At 32.8% G+C, this 20,351-nt stretch overlaps 1 protein-coding gene across 4 annotated transcripts in view; it reads right to left on the reverse strand.

The window, feature by feature from the left end:
* Positions 1-20,351, reverse strand: part of SKIC3 (SKI3 subunit of superkiller complex) — a 136,786-nt gene that overhangs the window by 19,107 nt on the left and 97,328 nt on the right. For all 4 annotated transcript variants that reach the window (XR_010379210.1, XM_031448544.2, XM_010993956.3 and 1 more), the window contains exons 28-37: positions 18,223-18,300; positions 15,943-16,067; positions 14,981-15,104; positions 11,989-12,210; positions 11,077-11,149; positions 8,610-8,663; positions 8,317-8,428; positions 5,108-5,236; positions 3,211-3,332; positions 1,249-1,407 (exon numbers count right to left, since the gene is read on the reverse strand). Coding sequence is in view for 3 of the 4 variants with exons in the window: in XM_031448544.2 (XP_031304404.1) it covers positions 1,249-1,407; positions 3,211-3,332; positions 5,108-5,236; positions 8,317-8,428; positions 8,610-8,663; positions 11,077-11,149; positions 11,989-12,210; positions 14,981-15,104; positions 15,943-16,067; positions 18,223-18,300 (1,198 nt within the window). In the remaining variant the exon portion in view is untranslated. The remainder of the gene's footprint in view (positions 1-1,248; positions 1,408-3,210; positions 3,333-5,107; positions 5,237-8,316; positions 8,429-8,609; positions 8,664-11,076; positions 11,150-11,988; positions 12,211-14,980; positions 15,105-15,942; positions 16,068-18,222; positions 18,301-20,351) is intronic.

The raw sequence follows: 20,351 nt of genomic DNA on the forward strand, positions 1-20,351 counted from the left end.
AACTAATCAGATACAACAGGATACTCCATTTATATCAAGTTCAAAAACAGGCAAAATTAGATAGAAGTGATAGAAGTCAGAATAGTGGTTCCCTTTTTATTTTTATTTTTTTGAGGTGGGAGAGATTACAAAGGCAGTGGCACAGAGGAGACAGCTAGGCTGTGGGAAATACTCTGATATAAAGGTAGTGGTTAAAAAGGTACATACATATGTAATGAGTGGTACTTTTAAGATTTTTACACTATATTCATTGTGAATTATATCATAGTATAAAAGAAAACATACACCCTATCTCTTAAGACTTTATTCACTGTATAATTTATCCTTTAAATTTTCCCTTTTAGTTTGACAAGATGTTTTTCCCCTTGATAAAGAATATGAGATCATCAATATCCAGTTGACCTCAGAATTAAAGTATCTTAACCCTCATATGGCAAATTTATTCTGAGGGAAAAAAGCAGCATCTTTCTTCAAGAATTAAAGTAAAAAGGAGGCTTAGCTTGCATAATCCAACTATTTTATACCATTACATAACCTTTTTAAGCAGCAATCAAAATGCTGAAATAACGAAAGAGCTAAATGAAGAACAAACTGTTGTAAAATAAGCTTCTGTAAAATCTATATCAAAAAGCCCCTTTCATACTGTCTCTGGAACACAGAAAGAACTATGACAAATTGAATAAAATAATTACATACTTTTTGTATTTTAGTATCAGTAAGAATAAAGTACACAGTGATCATTATGTATTTGTCATTGTGGATAACCAGAGTCAGCTGAAAGGGCAGACAGTCTATTGATTCAGGAATCAATCCTGAAAATATTTCTAAAGGCATTAAAAACCCATTAAAATCTTGGATATACGTTACCTATAAAGTGGCTTAAAAAAAAACTACACACACTGCCCCTAAAGGTAGAGTTAAACACCATTATGGGAACCTTATTATAAAATGTTAACACTAAGCTCTCTTACATTAAACCTCCTGTAAAAGACAGTATTTTCAACACTGTTTTAAATGGAGGAAATTTATAATCAACAATTTTAAAAGCTTTGAAGCAGTGTAGCAGTAGATCCTAAATGAGTATTCAACTTCTTTAGTTTCTCTAATCACAATACCCTTTAAATCTTGAAAATGAGAAATATATGGTGAGTTTAAGGGCAAGACAAAGAAAATGGAGCATACCCTGACCTCATTTGATATCAAGAAGCATTTTAATTAAGGACTTACATTAAAAAAGAGGGAATTTACCTGCCAAGCTGGAACAGAGGTTGAGTTGGACATGACTGTTTTCTGCAGCTCTTCAAGGACAGCATCTGGGAGAGGTTTTTGTGACTCCAGGAGTGGTTTACATTGAACTTGTCTCAAAAGTAATATAACAGCTGGCTGATCAGGGTTACTTTTTAAATTCTAAAAATTAAATACCAAACAGAAATACATCAAATAGGTTCTTAAATGTTAAATGTAAAAGGCAATTAAGCTATTCTCCATACTAAAAACAAAAACACCTGAATTTAACCTTTCCTTATTAAAAAAATAAACAACAGCCAATGTAAAACAAATAGAACATCTTGGGAATATCAAACTCTACATTTAAATAAACTCTAAAATGAATAATGCTATTACTGTAGTGTATGAGTCATTAATCTTAGATTTAGGACGTCCCTTTGACTTGGTTTATTCTTAGTGACATCCTAAAAAATTAGATTCCAAATGTAAACAGCTGAACTAAGAAAATACAAAATTAACAGTGAAGGCTAATATTATTCCTTATTGGAAGAAACTATAATATGTAAGAAGGAAAGAGCTATAAATCTTTTCCTTTCTCAACCTTTTTAACAAAGATACTCATTGTATGTCCTTCCTCCAGGCGCAGACTTCTTACATACTGGGAGTAAGAGAATTGATCCATTTATACATTTCCCTAAGCCATTTATTTATACCTTAAAACATAAATATACACACACATAAATGTATTATATGTGTATAAATATATTATGTATGTATGTTGTACACGTATATATGTGTGTGTGTGTATATGTGTATATATACACACAAATACACATACAAGAAGAAGTTAAAGAAGTCCTTCCACTATTGTTTTAAACAATTCTTTAGTTATTGCTTGTCTCTCAATAACACACTTCGCTACTTTCTATTATTAGGTCATAGTCCTAAATGTACTTATTTCTGAAATGTTTGTGATTGCTTTCTTTTAAGTAAGAGACTGGAACATTAAAGTAATGAGGAAAGATTCATAAAATTATCTCTTATTCTGTTAGAGAGAGCATGAAGCAATTGTCAATTTAAGCTTACTAAACACTCACTGTATTATACTAACCTATCCTGAACTTAGATGGAATTTCTTAAATAAATAAAAGAGAAAATGTATTACTCTGCTTTTCAGAGAATTCATGGACCAAAGAGATCTTCAAAGATCCATTCTTCTTTCTCTGTAAAATTTATATTGATTTTTCCAGAAAAAAAAATTCTATAAAGACAATACAATCTCCCTGGTAAGCATTTATGAAAAAAGATGATTTCAGGAAAAGTGGTATTTAAAACTCTCTTTATCCATTAAATTATTTTTGAGTAGATTTATGAGACTGATTTGTTTATTCAATAAATATAGTAAATACTATGTGTTAGGCAAGGTATAAGAATTTACCCACAGAGCCTACAATCCAGGTAGGTAAAAAGTAACTACTCAATAATTCCATTCACCCAGTTAACAATCAACATAATCATTCTACGTGGTTCAGAATTTTTGAAAAATGCAAGGATGCTGGAAACCATTACATTCTGAAGAAAGTAACCAGAAATCAAAAGAAAATACTGCTTCTACATGGTACAAAAAAACCAAAAAAGTTAAAACCTTAAGTCTTAAAAGTCAGACAAATGAGAGCTCAAAGTTCTCTAAGCTATCAATTTCTACCTGTGAACTCTTGTGCAAATCATCTACCCTCTTTAAGCCTTAGTTTTCTTATTTGGAAAAATGGGGATAAACACCTATGTCATAGGATTGTGAAGTTCAAATACAAACTGTTAACTGTATCGACTGGCTTATACGTAAGCACTCAGTAAATACTGGGTACACCATCATCATCACCACTACCACCACCACCAAAAGCTTTTTAAATAAGGTGTACTCTATTTTTGAAGTTATTTTCCAAGTAGGGTAAGAATCCGTGAATCTCAATTTCATAACAAGACCTTTGTGCAGAGGGCTTCAGCTTCAGATATCCTTCCTGTGTCTATTAGGCCAGTGACAGCTTGGGAGAGAGACCACTTTTCAAGAGATTGGTTGTAATTTTCAAGGAATTCTTTATCTTTAACTGTAAACAAGAAATGTCAATGTTACTTTCTTCTGCAATTTATAATGTGTTCTGAGAGGAGTAATTAGTTACTAAGGAGTATTATAATTAAACTTATCATACGTATATAGTTCTTAAAACTTACACATATCACTGGAATACCATAGACTATCCTGACATGAGACAGGTTTCTGAAAAGTTTCATAGTATGGATATTTGTGGCTGCATAACTTAAAACTTTATACACTTGTGACTAACATAAAGTATCACTGCGATCTTCAGTAAAACTGAAAACAAATTCATTGAAAAAAATTAAAGATTTATTGCAATATAATTGATATATGATAAAATGCACATACACACATATTCAAACTGTAAATCTGATGACTTCTGACATATGTATACATCCGTAAACCATCACTACTATCAAGATAATGAACATACTCATTATCATGAAAAGTTTCCTCCAATCCCTTTATAATCACTTCTGTCCCCCATCCCACCTCTCCTCTTTCCCTCTGTCCCCAGGAAACTACTAATTGTTTTCAGTCACAATAGATCAGTTTACATTATCTAAAATTTCATATAAATGGAATTATAAAGTATAAACTCATTGGTATCTTTCATAGCAGTTAATATGGTAAGTTACATTCATTTTCAAATATTAAAGCAACCTTGCATTCCTAGGATAATCCCCACTTGATTATGATATATTATCTTTTTTGACATGTTATTAGATTTGAATTGCTAAAATTTGGTTATAAATTTCTGTATCTGTTTATTTAACTTGATTTCTGTATTCTATATATTTAACTTGATTATTGATATGGTTGGGTTTAATTAACTCTACTGTTTTGTTTTCTCTTTATCTATTCTTTGTTCCCTTTTCCTCCTTTTTGGGATTATTTTTTATATCCCATTTTTTCTATTTTGGTGACTTATTAAGTGATAACTTTTTTTTAGTGTCTGCTTTAAAGTTTAGAGTATTCATCTTTAACCTGTCACAGTCTACTTTTAAGTATAATCAGCCCTCTGTATATATGTATGTGAAACCCGTGGATACTGAGAGCCAACTGTAGTATATCATTTTATTTAAGGGACTTGCACATCTGCAGATTTTGGCATCTGAGGGGGTCATGGAACCCATCCCCCACAGATAACAAGGAATGACTATAATATTAAACCACTTCACTTATAGTATAAAAACTTTACAACAAAATACTTCCATTTTCCCCTCTCGGTCTTTATGCTATTACTGTCATATGTGCTTTAAATAGTCAATTACATTTTCTTAGGAGGGGATGATATTAAGTTTATTTTTATCTATTTATTTATGTAATGGTACTAGGGATCGAACCCAGGAACTTGTGCATGCTAAGCACAAACCCTACCACTGTGCTATACCTTCCCCCAAGTCAATTACTTTTTAAAGAGATTTCTATCATGTGTCATTTATGGTTCTGTTTCTATTGGTTGATTCTTCTCTTCATTGTGGGTGTTATTTTTCTGCTCGTTTGTATGTATATTAAGTTTTAGCTGGATACTGGACATCGTGAATGTCACCTTGTTGAATGCTGGATATTTCTGTATTCCTATAATGTTCTTGAACTTTATTTGGTATGCAGGTAAGCTCCTTCAAAATGATTTGATCTTTTCAAGGCTTGTTCTTAAGCTTTGTTACAGGAGCATGTAACAGCTTTTAGCATATGGCTAATTGTGCCTGCTACCTTTTGGCAATATCCTTCTGAGTACTCTACCCTGAATTTACCATGTATTAAATGCTCTTTTAAACTTACTTGAGGCAGAAATAGCAGATAACAGTGCTAAGTATAAGTCCATCCTCTTTGGCTGAGTGTTGTTCACTAGAGCCAGTTTATTATCAGCATAACAGGCTGCCATTAGCCCGGCCCAAACAGCAGGATCACCTAAACACAGGAAATATAGTTTGAAGGCTTGTTAATATCAATACCTTGCTATAAAACTACCAAAAATGAAAGTAAGACTTTATAAATATCAAATTAATTAATTAACTTAATTAAAGAGTCCCTCCAGAAAAATTTCATTTTCTTAAAGAAAAACTAATTCATACTTTTTCCAGAAGCCACATTACTATATTCACCCTTCAAGATTTGTCATTTTTTTCCAAACACATCAGAAAATGAGAAATATCCTATTAAGCTCTTCTTCCATCACTGGTTACCTCACTTGCCTTGACTAGTGTGCTACTGTGAGAAGGTCAATTATATTCACTTTCACTGAACACTAAGGGCTACTCTCAAAGAGACATCTGCGTTCATCATTCAGTCCCTGTATTAAAAGGCTCAGTCATAGGAAAAGCAAGGTAACACAATTTCTCAGTTCTTAAGAAAAGTTTGAGTCAAAGGAAAAGCTCAAGACAACTCCATTTTACTTATGTTCTAAGAGTCAAGCATGAAAGTCACTTTATCATTGCAAGTGAAGCAATTAAATGAGTATATATCTCTTCATTCATTTGCTCTTTTCCTCCTTCCTTCACATCTTGATAGTAGCTTCAGGAGAAAAGGGAAAGCCTGGTATCAGTGGGTTGAGGAGGTAATAACAGAGATTATGAGTATAGACTCCTCCTTTCATGAAAGTTAGTTGTGAAAAGAAAAAGGGGATTGGGATTTGGAACTTAGGTGCTTTTTCTTATTTGTTTGATCTTTTATTTCATAAATCATATTTTGCAGGTTAATATTTACATGGTTAACATTTTAGTGCTGCTATCCTTAAAAAATGGTAATTTTTAAATCCCACAAGGGGTGCTGATTAACAATACAGTCACTTAAACATAGGTTTTTGCTCTAGTTTTATTTTTTTTCCTTACCTAACTGTCCCATCCAATATATATCTCCTATCAGATGTTTAAAATATATATCTGTTTCATTTATAGATGGTCAGTATTACTGCTAATTGTACAAAAATCATTAGAAATCTTATGCAGATGAAAAATTTTATAAAAAAATTAAATATATACCTTCATATTACAAAATAATTTCTGCCCAGATGATGACTACCTTAGTTTAAATAACGTAAGATATAATCAAATCCAGAAAAAGGACCATTTCCTAGAATTTATGATGAGATCTGATTACTATATAATGAAAGGCATATGACTGAGTCTTAGATTAGGGTTTTAGGTCTAACAATGCCACTAATTAACTGTGCAGTAGCTTTTCCTTTGGGACTCATATTTCTATAAAATAAGGCATCTGAATTAAATGATGGCTCAGGCGCCCTCAGGTCTAAAATCCTATAATTCCAACTGAAGTAGACTCAACTTCTGAATATTGACCTATTTCTAAGATTAAGTGAACAATTCATTTAAGGATCTTAGGGTATTCTATAGCTTAGATTTTGGGAGAGGGGACTGACATTAGCTGCAGCAATTTCTTGCTATAATTCAAAAGAATTGCTATTTTCGTTAACTCTCCTATAGATGATTAGGTAACTCAAATTCTCTATGAAACAAAGTGATAATGTAAATATTATTTATATTTATATATATATATATATATACACACACACACACACATATACACATGCATAAAGTAGAAACCCCAAATTTTTAATATAGTTTCCTAAAAATACCTTTTAATAAAACAGAAGCACTAATCTAACAGAAACTGGATTTCTTTCCATCAGTTTTAAATTATTGGAATTATATTTAAACTTCTGAAACAACTGTACTTTGTTTAACTAAAGGTCTACAAAGGCTAGGTGTACAGCTATTACACATAACTACAATTACATTCACTTTCACTGGATTCCAAAAACAAGTCTCAAACAAGCACTCATCTTCATTGATCAGTTCCTGCTTTAAGTTTCTTATATGATGACTCTGTTTCTTTGTGTATGAATTTTTCCAAATATGGGAAAATCAGAGAAGATGATTAAAGAAGATCTCATCTGGGCAATCTCACCTCTCTAAAGTATATGTGCCACTTACACAATCAAAAGTTAACAGATCTTCTGTCATGCTAGATCCACAGTAAAAATTCGAAGAGTGATTCTATACCTAATACTTGCTTAAGGACACCTTTTAAAATCAGAAATTCACCCAATATATAGCACAGACAAAACCAAATGTTTAGGGTTTCTTTTTGTTCTATTTCAAAAATGAAAGAGAATAAACAGCAAGACAATGGTCTGTTTACTTGTTTTATAGAATAATCTCTGAAGTGTAGTTCAGATCTTTACCATCTATTGTAAAGATAGCATTTACCTGTTCTTTGTACAATGTGTTTCCCCAGTAGGTGGCCAAAAGCAATAATATTCTGATTTAACTAAAGTCTGAAGTGCTCTGGCGGAATATATTGTTTATAGCTATATATCACATTAAAAACAAAATTATGTAAAAATACATCCCATAATCCTACTTTGCTAAATATTCCAGTCCTCTAAAGTACTCCTCCAGTGTGGTAATGGAAGCACGCTGATGCAGTCCAAACGCAGTTCCTTGGTACCTTTTGTGACCAATGGCAAACAAGCAACTCATCTGGTTACAACTAAAGACAGGCTAGTCCAGTGAGGCCAGCACCTCGGCAGTTCTAGCAGTTACCACAGAAGACATCGCTCCACTCTTCAAGGAGCTTATCACACATAAAAATAACTAAATTATGTTTATTAAATAACTTAGTAGCTATAGATAAATCTCATAAACAAGACTGATAGAAAACAAATAAAACTACTTCTTGAAAATGTATAATTCAGATTTTCAATAATGGGTAATAAAGTATTTCTAAACAGATAACCCTTTGAGCCTACTTCAATAGCTTATTATCTCTTAATTATGAGAATTACTATCTGATATTAGATACTAGATATAAAATAAAAATAATCTGAATGGAGATAATCAAATAATATGCAAAATCTTAAAATATTTTAAAATCCCTTTATTTCATAAAAATACAAACTTTGCCTCTATAAGTCACAAATGCAAGATTGACAGAGTCCTAAATAATGAAATAGATTATATTATATTCACCTGGAGAAAGGAGAGCTGCCTTTTGAATGGTCTTTAGTGCAGTATTTTTTTCATCTTCTGCTGAATTGCTTCCCGTAGCCAACTGATTGACTGCAGTGTACAGTAACGCCTTCTACATAAGAGAAGGGAAGGATGTTAACCAATTCTCTCTATAGTTTCCTGACTTTCAAAGTGACTAAAAGTAGGACTATATTGGATATGATGTGACCCTAAGCCTAGGAAGAAAAATTACTCTTTCATCAATAATACTATTTAACAAGTAGAACACTTCGTTTGAACAGGGGCAAACTAACCTTTCCATGATTTGAGTCCAGGATATGAGCCACATTTCCTGCTACTGCACCTCCCTATAATAGTAAACAAATGATTACTTAGATAAATGCATAAACTTTCACAAAAAGTGAAAACAGACTGATAAATCTTTACATTAAATCATTTGAAAAGTTTGCTTTTATCACATTCATAACCCCTAACTTCTTAAGTACCAACTTATTACTGCTTTAAAAAAAAGTTTAATATTTTTATAAAAGAAAAACCTTTTTCTACTATGATCATTTCAACTCTGTTCTTTTAAAATATTCATTAAAGATCCAAAAGTTACATGATTTTACAGTGGTAACAAACAAATATATAATTTTCTAACAAGATACAAGAGTGTGAAACAAAGACTGAATGAGAAAAAAAAAAAAACAGAAACCACAAAACTTATTGTAAGATAAATATGGCTTCACTCCATGAAAAACAGTATTTTTAAAATGTCCATAGTCCCTAGTAAAATGAATAACTAAAGTTCAGAGAATCATGAAGCTTGTCACTGCTTTAATAATCAACTCAATATTAAAAATAAGGAAAATATATACAGCATTGTGGTTTTCACAAAGTTGATTTGAAATCCTTAATTTTTAAAAATTCCACTAGACATTTTACCTAGAAAAGTGAATTATAAGAATTATTTCATTTTAAATTAGAAGTATCCTATATTCTTTATCTCATAAGTGTATCAGAAATGTTTTCAAAATCATATTTAGCATATAAAGAATGTTAAAAATAAAAAATTTTTAAATTTCAATATAAAGCAAATAGAAGATGGATTAAAAAGAAGAAAGACAACACAGCAGAGCAGGAGGATTCAAGAGTTAGATCTGAGAAAAACCATCACCACATCTACTAACTGTGATTTTGCTCAAGTTATTTAATCTCTATGTCTCAAGCGTCCTCCTCTGTGGACATTAATTGCAGCTATTTCATATTAAACGACAAAATATATAAAAATACCTAGCATAATAGCTGGCCCATAATAAGTACTTCATTCCAGTGTCTAATAATCATGGTCTTTTAGGTTCTGTGAACAAACTCATTCACTGAAAAGAACTAAAAATGTAGGAAAAAACTATGCTACTCAAAGTGTGACCTGTGCACCAGCACAACTGACATTCTCCAGGAGGTTGTTAGCAATGCAGAATATCAGGCCCCACCCCTGACCTGAATTAGAATCTGCATTTTAACAAAATTATCAGGTGATTTCATTTGCACATTTAAGTTTAAGCACTGGGATAAAATATAAAAAGCATGTATTCTTAAAAGCACTAGAAAGCTGACAAGATATTAAGGACTTACCAAGCCAAAACTAAAAAGGAAAACTGGAATTCACAGAAGTAAGTGAAGGAAGGCAGTTCTGCATTTGCAGATCCTAACAAATTTTAATTTTCAGTCTGAAGGACTTGCGGGCTAGTGGGACAGAAATCAGAGCCTAGGCAGGGCTCACACAAGGAAGGAGTATATAGGAAATTCATATCAAAATAAGCTAAGATACTTGACCCTCCCATCAAGGTGCTATACACTCAGATTAAAAGTGAATCAAAAGTAAACCAGGATTCAAATGACCTTGAAACCCAGGCACATAGCAACCTGCTTGGTCCAGAAACCTCAAGCTATAAATCTTTTTTAAGGTGGTTCCAGATTGGTGAAGCTCACAAACACCTGGTAGAAAAAAGTACAATTTCTTTCTGTAGAAATATACCTCAATTCTAGGCCTCAAATTATTTCCACAAAAAAAATCTACAAGCTCACCCAGTCAGGCAAACCAAGAAACAAAGCTAGTATGAAAACCAGCAGAAATAATAAACAAAAAAAGATGCACACAGACTTAAGGCACTGGAATTATTAGACGTAATAAGTGTTCAAAACATATTAGCTACGACCATAATGTTTACCAACTACTTATGTAAACTATGAATGGACATATTACACACAGAAAGAGGTTAACAAAATACTTTATAGACTCCTGAAAATATCCGGCTGTTATGAACTAAAATACAGTGAAAATCCCTTTTATTCTAAAGAACATCAGTGACTTCATGTTTAGATTCATATTTTCAGATAATTTGCAGTGTTCCAGTGCTTATTTTCTTACCTTCAAGAAGCTTTTAAGTAAAATTATCTTTTGGGATTCAGAGACACAATAGCTAATGCTTACTAAATGGCAACATTACAAGCATAATATTATCACATAGCCATTAACATGTTCAAAAAAGTCCACCTCCTTCTCTCCATTTTCTGTAACACCCAGAGCAGTACGATAGCACATGGAAGAAACTCAGTGTACTACTGATAGAAAACTTCATTAAAGAATAGAATTCCCTTGCTATATTAGTTAATTATTTTCCAGAATGCTAATGCTAATACTTTAAAATTATATTATTTACCACATCACAAGTTATTTTATCTTTCTGTCAGAATTCAGGACAGAAAGATACTCACTTTTGCATTTCGTTGAGCATGCTGGGCAACCACTCGGGACAACAGAGACCAAAGAGCAGGGTCAGCTGGGTTACTATAAAGATGATAAAAAAAAAAATAGAGGGCTTAGAGATGTTACTTTAATAACAAAAAAATAAAAAAAAATCAACATTTTATTTAGTACCTAACTTTAAAATCTTTTAGATAATCTTAATTCATAATGTAAAACAAGTTCACATGTAATATAATGTAACTGTATGGACACAATTAGTCCATGTGTGGTTGAAACTGTCTGAATTTTTAGAAAACATACTTTTATCTCATATATACACCTATAGTCTTTATTAAAATAAGAAAGAAAAATCAGCAATGTGATGATTACAAAGCCATGATATCTAATCAAGAAAGGTTAAGGAAATTTAATATGTTATATTCAAAGAAAACACACAGAGATGAGAATGGTGGAAGGAAAATAAACTGCAGACATAACACTTTACTGCTGAAAATAAAACAAATAAATAACCACTACTGCTAATGATGACAGCTTTCTAAATTTTGCATATATTAATGGATGTTTGAGTGACCAAAAAATTCCTAAAACCATCAAACTTGGAAAGTATCAGATAACAAGCTGACAATATCACACACTTGAGAATTTGTAAGGGCTTTCATACTAAAACAAGGTTTGGGCCTTAATCTGAATAAGGGAAAAATTTCTGTTCTCTTGTCTTCATTAACCGAATTTTTAATTTAAATCATTATAGGTGAAATAACTGTGTACGGTTACCTGGTCCTATGTACAAATTCATAAAACCAAAATGTGGTTTCCAAATATATACACCTACCTCATTGTATAGTCTTAATAAGGTCCAAATCTCAAAGACAAACTCATTAAGCATAATCAGACCCTGAGTGCACAAGTACAGAATTTACCTGTGAACAGCTTTAGATGCCTGTCTCTGCACTGCCACACTGCGGCCTTGCAGTGCATAAACCGCTGAAGTAAGAAGGCACCTCTGATAATCATTGTCTTTCTGTTTGACGTGCTTCAGTAACTCATTAAGTGCAGCTTTGGACAGTGTAGCATCCTGCACTGCCAATCCTAGAGCACACAGGGTTTGAAGGCTTTCTGTGGTTGGTTCCTTTAAGATAGAGCTGTAAATGTATTTTTAATTGCCTATTAGCCATGAGTACAATAGTGTGAAACTATTAAAACATACTTAACATTTAGTAGGAAAAACAATTTACTTATAAATTCACCAAATGATAGCCCAGCTTTTAAGATACATATAAAAGCAAATTCCTTGGTTTCTAGGAACAGTAATTTCCCTAAATTTCTGAAGCAGTTAAAAGTACCAATGGCCTTTCACAGAGTATTAACAGCGAAATTCCTTTTCTGGTCATTTTATCTAAGTTTAGAAACATATATACATCACAGTCTCTTTGGATCTCAGTTCTAGATAAATAATTAGAATAGTTTTACTAAAATCTCTAGTTTCGAAAAAATCCTAGAAGGTATAAATTATACAATGGAAAACCCTTAATCTAAGATCTGATTTTTTATCATTCTCAAAAAGCTTTTTCTTACTGCTCTGTGATGCTATATATAGTAAGTATAAATACTACCTATATCTACCAAGTAGTATATTTGTAACAGAAGGAGAACTTAAATTTTGTATGTAAAATCAGCTTCTTTTCCCCTTCTTCAACTGTGCAATTTGATTTAGCCTTACAGAAGTAAAAGTCAATAATGTTTAGGAATCCTTATTAATTTAAATGAAGAAAACCTTAGCTCCCTACAAACTTAGTAATACTTCAGATAATAATTACAAGTGTTGTACTGTAACAAAACAAAGGAATTTTGAAAATCTTTGAAATAAAGTTTATTAAAATATAACAGAAATATTTATTACATTATAAAATATCACATACCTACCACTATGTCTTTCTATTATTTTTTGAGAGGGGTAAGCAAACTGCTTAGAATTTGATTTTAACAAACATGTATAACATGAATTTTCATGGGCAGCTCTAGAGTACACAGTACTTAAAGCATCCACAGTAACTCTCTTTACGATAAGGGCTAATAGATATAGGCATTCAAACAGGGAAGAATATCAGTCACAGTCATTTCCATCAATACAAATCAAGCATACTGTAAGTTGTAACTTAAAAAAAAAGCAAATACTAAAATATAAATTCCAGTACTAACAACAAAGGAAGAAATTCTAATTTGTGCCTTGACCCAGAAAGGAGAAAAACCTACCTACTCTCATATTTATTAATACACAAAATCTAAATTATAATCAAATGACTACATCCCACTAAGTTAACATGTGCTGAATGTGCAGTACCTTCATGTTGTCCTGTACCATGTGCTAGGGATTTTATATGTAATTATTTAATATCATAAACTGTATGAAGTTGGTAAGCAATTTTTTTCCCCTTATATGTTGAACTGACTCATATTCCCCTTAAATAAGCACCTAGGACATTGCTTAGTTTCTATCATACGAATGCCAAGCACGACCAATTCAGAATTGGTAACTGTATTTTTCACAGAAAGGAAGTCAAAGAAAAGAATGCCAAGGAGCAGGAAAGGGAGCAGTTGGTAGTGTTAAGTTTAAAAGATGACATGCAGAGAATCAAAAACAAAGAAACATGAAGTAGATAAAATATCTAGCCCTGGATCCAACACCACAAAAAAAGAAGATAAAGGTTTTCCCTCATAATAAAAGGGGAAAAGAATAAGACTATATTCTATCACTTTTCTCTACTTCCACTAATGTTACTGTTTTAAATAGTAACCCAAGACTAATCTAATTGTGTCTAAATTGGGGTTGCTTTTGTTCTTGATACCTGCAGTAATACAAGGGCATCTTTGATTCTTCTCCCCAAGCCATTTGCAGCTTTGGGTTCTCTGAATGTTACATAGCCATATATTCACATTACATGAGTGCATCCATGTAAAGTGATAAGATTTTTTAAAAATTTTGATTGGTTTTCTCAAAATAGCTAAAAGGAGGAGAAATAACTGTTTATTTATTATACAAGAAAATTACTTTAGTCAGGATGGGACAAAAGTATCACAATGAATACACAAATACAGAGCTTATCCTACAGAAGTCGTTCTCAACTAGTACCAGCTAATCATCTCCCTGCCCCCACCGTTGGGTGGGGGAGCATAACTGGAGATATATGGAGACACTTTTAGTTTTCACAATGATTGAAGAGTGCTATTAGCATTTAACAGATGCGGGACAAGGATGCAATCTCGCTGCAATAGGGAGGCAATTTTGTACTATGAGGATTCATAACACTTAAAATGCCAATAAAGCACTCATTGATAACCACTGTCTCAATAGCATTTATTAATCATCTACTACTTTTGAAGGAATTAAGCTTTCACAAAAGAGAAAAAATTTCAAGAAGTCAAAAAAATACCACATAAATAACCATAGATATCAGAGGATGTTGTTTTAGTAACAGAAATCATATAAATAGTTATGTTATATTGTGTTTTTTTTTAAAGACTCAATTTTAACTGAACTTTATCAGGTAAACCTGAAAAGGGAAGAGGAAAAAAAAATCTCTCTGGGAACCCACAGGACCAAAACAAGCCAGTTACGGCTGCCTTAATAAAAATTTCAAGATCCTACCAGATTAGGTGATCAATTACTCTTTTTAAAAAATAAATAATACACCCAGAGTACAAAATGACTTTGAAGAATTGGATGGATCCAGGACTAAAATTAAATCATAATCTCTAGCTCTAACTGTGACTATTCAAAACCAGGTAGGTCCAATCCCTTTTATTCACCAAAACATTCCTAAAACATTAAGAATGTCATTTTACGTTACTCTAAATTTTCACCCAATATTTAAGGATCTGGTCATCTTAAGTGTTGATGTTAACTATACATACCATTTAAATAGCAACGTCTTGGCTACATCCACTTTTCCTTGTTTATATTCCGTTATTGCCAGAGCTGTCAAGATATGGGCTTTGTCTTGTTCTGATTCAACAACAGACAAGGCTCTCTCATAGGCTGTTACACAGAGTCAGAAACAAAAGCAAAACAATGTAAAAGCAACCCTGATTGACAAACTGGGGTTTTTCCTTTCCTAATCCTAGCTTTCAAAATAGTCTAACTAAAATTATATATTATTCCTTTGTTCTCAAGTGAATAGAATAAAAACTCATAAATAACATAACTTGGTTTAGCTGTTTCACAGTGATTCTGGGGATATCATTAGGATTATTATGTGCCATTTCCCAAACTGCATCTTCTGAATCTATAGAGAATTCTGAGTCACTAACATTAAAAGAATTGGAGGCCTACAGCCATTGAGATATCAACCAAATCCCCATGAACAGAGCAGGAACTTCATTAAGCAGTAGATACTTACAATGAGCTGCACACACATAGGTTTGGCCCATTTATATGGAAATGTACTCAATAAACATTTTTGGAGAAACCAAAGTATATTATTACTAACAATGGTTGAGGTCTTCATTTATCAGAAATGTATAATGAAACACTGTGGAACAGTAAAGACCAGCTTTCAAATGCTACATTACATGTACACCATCAGAGAGCCTGGGCCTCAGTTTCTTCATCTAAATAATAAAGATAATACTCAGTTCACAACACTGCTAAATGATGACATTATTATGGTGACTATTCATCATAATAATATACTAAATGAGGGAACAAGCTAAAAAATACCTAGTATTTTTCCTGACTCCTAGTCAGATTTTTAATAAACACTGCAGCACCTACCCCCATCTTAATATCACATTTTTCTGTATATAAGCTTATCATGATTAAACTCTTCTCTGGAATCTGGTAGGATGTACCCTTTAGCTTTAAGCAACATACTTACCTTTGCTACTCTCTTTGTACAGACCCTTCATAAATAAAGCCAATGCAAAACCTACGATGTCTTCTAATTCCTCAAGGGGCGTGGACTTAAAAGCCTGGATAGCTTTATCATATTCACCAATGGAACTAAGAAGCAAAACATAACTTACTTTTAATATCAAAAATCATTTTCATTTATCAAACTACGGAGATATCATCATACCAAGGTTCTTTAAACAACCTACTCATTTAACATGTTAAAGCTGTAGAAAAGACTGACATTAAAATAGAAGGCATATCACTTATTTCAAATAGGGATTTAACTTCACACTTTGTTTCTTTTAAATTACATGTGAAAATGACCAGTTCTGCCAAATTACAGTGTCTTTTTTTTTTAACAAACTTGAATTAAACTCTCAAGTTATCAAAATAATTTCAAGTTGACTTTTATAAAGAACTCTAATTTTTTAAGCTTAATACACTAATTAAATATTACCCTATGAGTACAGTTCTAGCATCTTTGACAAGGTTAACAAGTCATAAAATACCCAGTCAGAATCAAACCTAGCCTTTGTATAAACTGTTTTTAACTGCACACACATTTTTGGAAGGCATATAGATACACTAAAATTTCACAGACAAAACTATACATCATCTTTTCTGTATTTAATAGGAAGAAAAGTAAAAATTGTCATATATGATACTAACATAGAATGCACAAACACACAAACACACAAATACTTGTTCTGTTTATTTAAAAATGAAGAGAAGCTACCATCAACTGGAACAGAATCTTTGAGATTCTTATTTCTGGCATCTATCACTGTAATCAGAAGCTGTTTCTATTTTTAATGAGTTATTGGAAATCTTTTCATAAAATCTTTTTAATCTTGGGGGGAGGTGTAGGTGGGAGCTAAAAATACAGGCAATCTTTGCTTCTAAAATTAGTTTTATGAAGGTTAAAGAATTTAAACATCAATAAACTCAAATTTTGATAAATATTTTAATAAAGGGAAGAAGACTCCCTTAGATTATTAATAGATACATACATATATATTACAAGTTTTTTTTTTTAATGAAAACTATCTTCAAACTTTTGTAGAGAAAACTATGGAACTAGAGAAGAGCACAAGGGAGCTTCAACTTTATTTGTAACTTTTTTCTTTGAAAAAGAAACCCGCAGCCTATTAACAGAATTTTAGATCTGTTCTGAGTGCTGACTTTTCATTAAATTATGCTCCACACTCTATTACTGTATTTTGCATGTTTAATATATTTCATAATAAAAACAAATTAAAAAGAAATCAGATGACCAACTTTCAATGGGAGGTATAAATTTTCTTCTAAAACAGTTATATTATATGAAACATCAAGCTAAAGAGAAAGGATATTTTATTCCATACAGTTTCTTACAACATATTTATCTTCTGCTACAACAAAATCTTGGAAGTCTAAGAACTCTACCAACTCCTAAACACACAGCTTAAAAGAATTAAAAGGAGAAGCAATCAAAACAGGAAAAATTTTTTGTCTATAGCTCTGATTCAGTTACATGGTTATAAAAGAAAAGAACTGGTTGGCTACCCCAGATTTCTACTTATGCAGCTACTTAAAAGATGTAGGTACTAATCCCAAAATATCAAACTATAGTTCTAACAATGTGTCTCAAACTGGAACAATCAATTTTGGGGTAGCTCTCAACTTGAGGAATCCCTCCTTACTTTGAGCCAAAAAACTTCCTGCCATTAACATGTCTGTTCTCCGGACCTAGTTCTATCTTCTGAAATAACTGGTTTCCAATCTTTTTCTTTTTTTAATCTTTTTTTTGAAGTTAGAGATCTTTGAGAAGCTGAAGTTAAATGGCTCCCTCCCCACCCCTAAAATGCACACACACACAAAATTTTGTGTACTATTTCAAAAGGGTTTCTAGACCCTTAATTCCATCCCCAGTTTTAGAATATATGGCAAATCAGAGTAAGTCTAATCCTCTTCCAATTAACTAGGCTTCTACTAGTAGAGACAGTAACTACCTGTCTTCCAAATGTTCTCCTGTCTAGTCCACAACCATCAGTTCCACAGCTGCTCCTCACGAAGCACACTGGGGTTCAGTGTCCTTACAGGGACAGGAAACTGTTAAAGCAGCTTGGTGCGGTGGGAATTACGTATTCCAGGGAATGTCACCATCCTACTCATCTATACATGTCTCTCTACTCTAGAAACTGGACATCACCTCACCAGTCCCATAACTTTCACCAGGAAAATGTAACAGATTCACAGAATTAATGGGAAAAAATATACTTACCATAACAATCTGCCATAATTTCTCATTGTAACATTGTAAGTATCTCGGTCTTCTGCAGTCTGTAACAACAAAATTGCCCTTTAAAAAAAGGACAAGTATTTAAATTATCCACGTGCAACAGCATTCTTTTACTCTTCCTCCTTAACTGGATCTACAGATTTTTGTTTTCATCATTTAATTCTACTAATGGTTTAACTAGTTCCATACAGCTTACTCATATTTTATTAAATTGGTACCACAAACGTACTTTTAGTTAGATTTTAGGTTGTCAGGAAAATAACTTTAATAAAGTGACCTCTTAGTAAATGAAATCATTTATCATACTTGATTTCTAAACAATCCAAAAATTCTAATCTAAATATGGGAAACAACTGTATTGATGTTTTAAAGTTTTGAAATACTTGAAGTATATAGAATCTGAGGTACACAGACACCCTCAAAATTATTTATATACTAGTAGTTTGAGGTAGGAAGCCAAGAAATGGAGTGCTCTCATGTGCCTTTACCTGTTACACACAGAAAAATATTTAGGCTACTCTGAATTCAGAGAAGGGAATGAGTCACCAGGAGTCCCAAGAGGCTTAGAATAAACACAACATGCCGACAGCACATATTTTTACCTTCTCATGCTTAGTCCCCTGTGGGCAAGCAGGGAAATGTCTCAGCAACTATAGGAGTCAGATATAAGACTTTCTGCTCTTTGTTTTGTTTCGTTTTGTTTTCTGTTTAAAGATTAGCCAGGGAGAAATACCTATGAAAAACTTTTAATGCCCCTAAAGTTACATGAAAAACAGAAATTTGGCAGAGAAGTCTAATAGATAGTATTATAGAAATAGTATTATATTAAAAATTAAACCTCTAGTTAGATTTATACCTAATTTGTAGTTTCAAGTCTCCAACACTCATTTAAGGCAGAAAACAGTGATGATCAGTCAAGAAAAAGTGGTGCATATCCCAGTGACTGTGGAGTTGCCATTTTAAGCAAAGCAGCATTAGACTCACGATATTTGCAATTATAATGTACGCTCCACAAGAGTAGCAAGCATTCAAAAGCTGCTTAATGTTCTCTGAAAATCGTGCTCACTGCTGTATTCTATCACTTTTATACAGTTTCTTTACTGGTAACTTTATTGCAACACTGAAAGAAACAGACCTCTTTCCACATACACCTGGCAAAATAAGCCTTGACTGCACAGCCTCCAGCACCATCTGGTGATGGCTTCTCTGAGCGCCTGAGGGATCTGTACATGATGGCAAGCATCTGGGACACATCTCGGTTATTTTTTTATCTAACAAGTCTTCTTCCAAGTATCTACTTGTTTAGATTTAGGATGATGATGTGCCTCAGAGGTGAGCTAATCAGGTCTTTTAACTTTTTAACTAGTACTCACAAGACCAATAATTTTCTTATTCACAGATCAACTGACTTGTTGAGAATGAAACTTCAAGTTGACCTTCATTTCCTCGCACTCTCCTGGCTGGTCGTCTCACCCGAGCACGCAGTCCTTGCCTCCTCAACGTGCCGAGTCCACCCCGTTTAGAGTACTTGCTCTCGCTGTTCCCTCTGCCTGGAGTGCTCTTGCCTTGATAACCCAATGGCTTGTGGCCTCGCTTCCTGCAGGCCAGACTCAGCCGCCTCCTTAGTAAACCTACGCCTCTTAAACCTATCTCAAATTCCCTATTTGCCAGTAGTGTCTGGCCCTTTACTCTGCTCTGATTTTCCTTCTTAGCAATTATTACCATCCCAGATGTTTATTAGCTTACCATGTGCCTCCCCAACCAGAACCCGGGCTCCGTGAGAACAGAGCCTATGTCTGTGTAAACTCACAGCTACGTTGCCTGTGCCAAGAACACTGCCTGGCACACAGCAGCTCAACAAGTATTTACTGAATAAATAAGTACTATATGGTAGATATTAAAGTGATTCAAACCAATATATAATGTTCTCATTTCTCTCTGAATAAATACGTACATTTAATAAAGCTAGACAAAGTCTAAAGGGATAGATTTTTCTAAAATAAAATCCGAGGGTTTTTTTAAATTTGGTTCTTGTTTTTTCTTCTCTCTCTCTCTCTTGCTCTCACAGGAGGAGCATAAGAAATCAAATTACAGCTGAAAATTTGGAACTG

The sequence above is a fragment of the Camelus dromedarius genome, chromosome 3 (assembly GCF_036321535.1).
Source record: "Camelus dromedarius isolate mCamDro1 chromosome 3, mCamDro1.pat, whole genome shotgun sequence".
In the NCBI taxonomy this organism is placed as follows: Eukaryota; Metazoa; Chordata; class Mammalia; order Artiodactyla; family Camelidae; genus Camelus; species Camelus dromedarius.